We start from the raw sequence: 3714 nt of genomic DNA on the forward strand, positions 1-3714 counted from the left end.
TTAATTCAAATCTTTCTTAGAGCACTAGACAAGATCTTCATTCCCAAGACAAAAAGATAGGGTGATAAGGGATCACCTTGCCTAATGCCACTCATCCCCTGAAAATAGCCAGAAAGCTCACCGTTAAGTTTGAGAGAGAACCAAGGATTAGTAATACACCCTAAAACCCAATCAATAAATTGCGGAGGGAAGCCAAATTTATGAAGGTAGTGGCCAATAAAATCCCAACTTAGGGAATCAAAAGCTTTCCTAATGTCTACTTTAATGATCTAGAAGAAATATGCTGCCTAGTATACCCTTTGACCAAAGCCTAAGGCAACATGACATTTTCAAAAATACTTCTGCCTTTAACAAAAGCTGCTCGCTCTTCACCAACTAGTGATGGAAGAACTTTCTGAAGTCTGTTAGCCAGGATTTTGCTGATCACTTTATAAAACACAGTTGAACAGGATATAGGTCTATAATCCATGATAGAGCTAGGGACAGCTTTCTTAGGGATGAGGGAAAGGACGGTAGAATTAGCCTGTTTAGCCATGTGTTTTGTTTGGAAGAAATGATAAACAACTCTGCTAAAATCCATGCCAATTATAGCCCAGGCTGACTTAAAGAAGCCAGCAGAAAACCCATCATTTCCAGGGCTACTATTGATATCCATACTAAAGAGAGAATCCTTAATCTCTTTTAAGGTAACTGTAGCAGCCATATTTAAACTATCTTCTGTAGATAATCTGCTACCAGGGTAATCCCTATTAGAAAGAGGCTCAACCTGAGAAGACTGCCCAAAAAATCCTTGATAGTAGTCCTGAAAAGCCTGGCTGACTTGGTTATGCCCAAACTGAGGAACCCCATGAACATCTTTGAGTATACCAATTTGCTGCTGATGCCTTCTTTCAGAGATCTTGGAAAAAAAAATTTAGAACTACAATCAGAATCCTAAAGATGCTTGATTTTTGCTCTTTGGGTGAGCATATTGAGTTCTTCATTTTTTACAGTAATGAATTCCTTGAGCTTTAGCCTTTCCTCCTGAATAAGAGATGCAGAGAAAGGATTCTGACCCAGTTTAGCTTGACACTCAATCAAGGCAATTTTAGCAGACTTAGCTTTAGCAGAGATATAAGCAAAATCCTTCCTGTGAAGTTTAGTCAGAGCATGTTTTACTGAATTAAGCTTTTAAAAAAAACATAAGGTAGGACTCCCTTGTTTATCAGTTCTCCCAGCATCAGCAACAGTACTAAGGTAATCAGGATAAGAGATCCATTGATTCAGGAAACTGAACCTCTTCTGAATCTTCCTATCTTCAGTAATGTGAACAATAATTGGAGAATGATCAGAAATCCCTGACTCACTAAAATGAGCAAAAGATTGGGGAAAGCCCGAAGGCCAGCTAGGGTTAACAAGAGCCCTGTCCAAATTAGACCAAACCCTAGTAGAAGAGTCTTGCTTGTTAGTCTAAGTGAGCTCACAACCAGAGCTAGCTTAGTAAGATCATCAAGGTGACAGGAGGAAAGACAAGAATTAAAAGCCATCATTTCCTGAAGAATTGGAGGATTAGGACTGAGGTTTTCAGCAGGGTCCTTGACTACATTGAAATCTTCTAAGAATATCTAAGGAGTAGAGGGAGCAAACTGCTTCAAATCAGCCCAAAGTCGATCCCTAGCTATGGCAAAGTTACTACCATAAACCATACTCAAGTGAAAAGTCATATTAGATTCAAAGTGGTGAATATGAAAACTAATAACCTGATCTGAAATTTTCTGAGAAACAATTCTAAAAGACTTGGGATTAATAAGAACCCAAATCCTCCCATTATAGTGCTTACTATAGTTAGTGACAACAACCCAGTCTCTGAATTTTTGACTAATTATAGCAGTAGCATTAGCACTAGAGACTCTAGTTTCCAAAAGAGCAAGAATGTCAACATTATTATCCTTTAGAAAAGTGTGGACCTCACTATTAATTGGACAGTTAAAACCCCTAACATTCCAGGCAGAAATCTTCATAAAGATATATTGGGAGGTTTTGGAACAGCACAAGCTAACACAGAACATCCTGAGTGCATTTTGGGACTGATATCAGGAGGAACAGGAGCAGCTGAATGAGATCTCTGGCCTAGTGGAACGCATGATGAGCCGACATTCTCTAACTGAGCTCCAGTTCTTTACTAAATAAGCCCCAAGGTACCACCTAGTTTAGAACTAATCACAACACCAGGCATCTCATCCTGAGAAATTTCACCAGGTTCCAACACCGGGAAAGAATTACTAGTTGATACATCAGCATTATCAGCAGGGCAAGAGAGAATCTTAGACCTGTGAGGAGAACCAGGAAGCGAAGGCTGTGGATCAGAAGAGACATGAACAACAGACCCAGATACCTGCTGAGGAACTTGGGTCTTAACCTGAACAGGCTGCTCTACAATACTCTCAGTAGACACTTTAAGCCATTTACAAGTAGTACTCTTATGCCCCAATTTACCACACCCAGTGCAGTAAAAAGGAGCCCATTCATAGAATACTTTCTGAGTGATTTGCCCCAGAAAAGGAGTCTTGATAACCACATAATCCACAAAATCCTTAGAAACATCAATTTCTACCATAACTTCGGCAAAAGACAGCTTTTATTTGTTAGTGGTACCAAGATCTACAAATAGGAGCTTCCCTAATTTTCTAGCAATCTTACTCAACACCATCTCAGACCAAAGATAGGGGTCAAGACCAGGAAATAAGATCCACACAGAAACTTTAGCCACTTTTTCCATCTCAGTAGAGAAAGAAGGGGACCAGTGCTTAAGAATCAAAGAATTGCCCTCAATCATCCAAGGACCCTGCCTTAAAACGTTTGTCATGGCTTCCTAGGAGTCAAACCGGAAAGCAAACCAACCCTTCCTATAATTCTGAATAACCGGGAGAGCAATTGAACTCCAATTTTTAGTAACAAAAGCCTGAACTGATTTAAGAGAAGGTTTCCTCCCAATAATATGACCCATCAAAGTAAACTCCCAAACTTTCATTTCCTTTTCAAAATCAGAAGGATCTATATCAATTTCTACAACATTCACACTATCATGACAAAAATGTAAGCTCGTCCCAGCATTTGAGGGTGCTTTACCAACATGAGACCAAGGTTTTGCCACGGGGTTACTAGAATTGGGGACATTGTTATTAGTATTATCAAGAGTATCTTTAGAGGCAGTATTGTTATGCACACAGTTACTAACAGGAGCCATATTATCAATAGTAACAATAGGGGAAACAATTGAATTAAGGTTTACCAAAGAAGAAGAACTAGTAATTGGACGAACAATTGGAGAAGAAGAACGGAAACCCGATCTTCGAGCCTTGTCAATGGCGGAAACAATTAAGTCATTGACCGTCACAAAGTCCACACCCGGAGTAGAAGAATTCTCCTTCAATTGATCACCATTGTCATCATGAAGAAAATCAGAAGAAACCTGAGGTTTAGGAGTCGCAAGAGAAATCCGAAGCTTCGCAATGTGACCTCGTGTTCGCGCCATGGAGATCAAAAGATACCACAGGAAACAGAGTATCGAAGGATAATCATGAAATCGGAAAAAGAAAAAGTTTGTTGTAGAGAGAGAAAAAGTTTGTTGTCGAGAGAGAAAAAGTTTGTTGTGATGCACAAACTTTATTTCATGCATATATAATGAAAATTAATGTCCTTAACCAACAGTAATTAGTAACATAATATAACCAA

The 3714-nt window shown here is 39.1% G+C and overlaps 1 protein-coding gene across 1 annotated transcript; it reads right to left on the reverse strand.

Annotated features, from left to right (window-relative positions):
* Positions 1-310: 310 nt before the first annotated feature.
* Positions 311-2000, reverse strand: LOC141619872 (uncharacterized). The gene is made up of 4 exons (XM_074436893.1): positions 1740-2000; positions 1277-1449; positions 991-1129; positions 311-898 (listed from the first exon to the last, which is right to left on the reverse strand). The coding sequence occupies exons 1-4, from the start codon at positions 1998-2000 to the stop codon at positions 311-313; spliced, it is 1161 nt and encodes a 386-aa protein (XP_074292994.1).
* Between the last annotated feature and the right edge of the window lie 1714 nt (positions 2001-3714).

Source organism: Silene latifolia, chromosome X (assembly GCF_048544455.1).
Source record: "Silene latifolia isolate original U9 population chromosome X, ASM4854445v1, whole genome shotgun sequence".
Lineage (NCBI taxonomy): Eukaryota > Viridiplantae > Streptophyta > Magnoliopsida > Caryophyllales > Caryophyllaceae > Silene > Silene latifolia.

Coding starts and splice junctions, on each gene's coding strand:
- LOC141619872 (XM_074436893.1), bottom strand. CDS start 2,000: ATGAAGATTTCTGCCTGGAATGTTAGGGGTTTTAACTGTCCAATTAAT. Junction 1,130..1,276: donor GATAGGAAGATTCAGAAGAG/GTTCAGTTTCCT, acceptor TAAACTTCACAG/GAAGGATTTTGCTTATATCT. Junction 899..990: donor AGCTCAAGGAATTCATTACT/GTAAAAAATGAA, acceptor TTTTTTTCCAAG/ATCTCTGAAAGAAGGCATCA.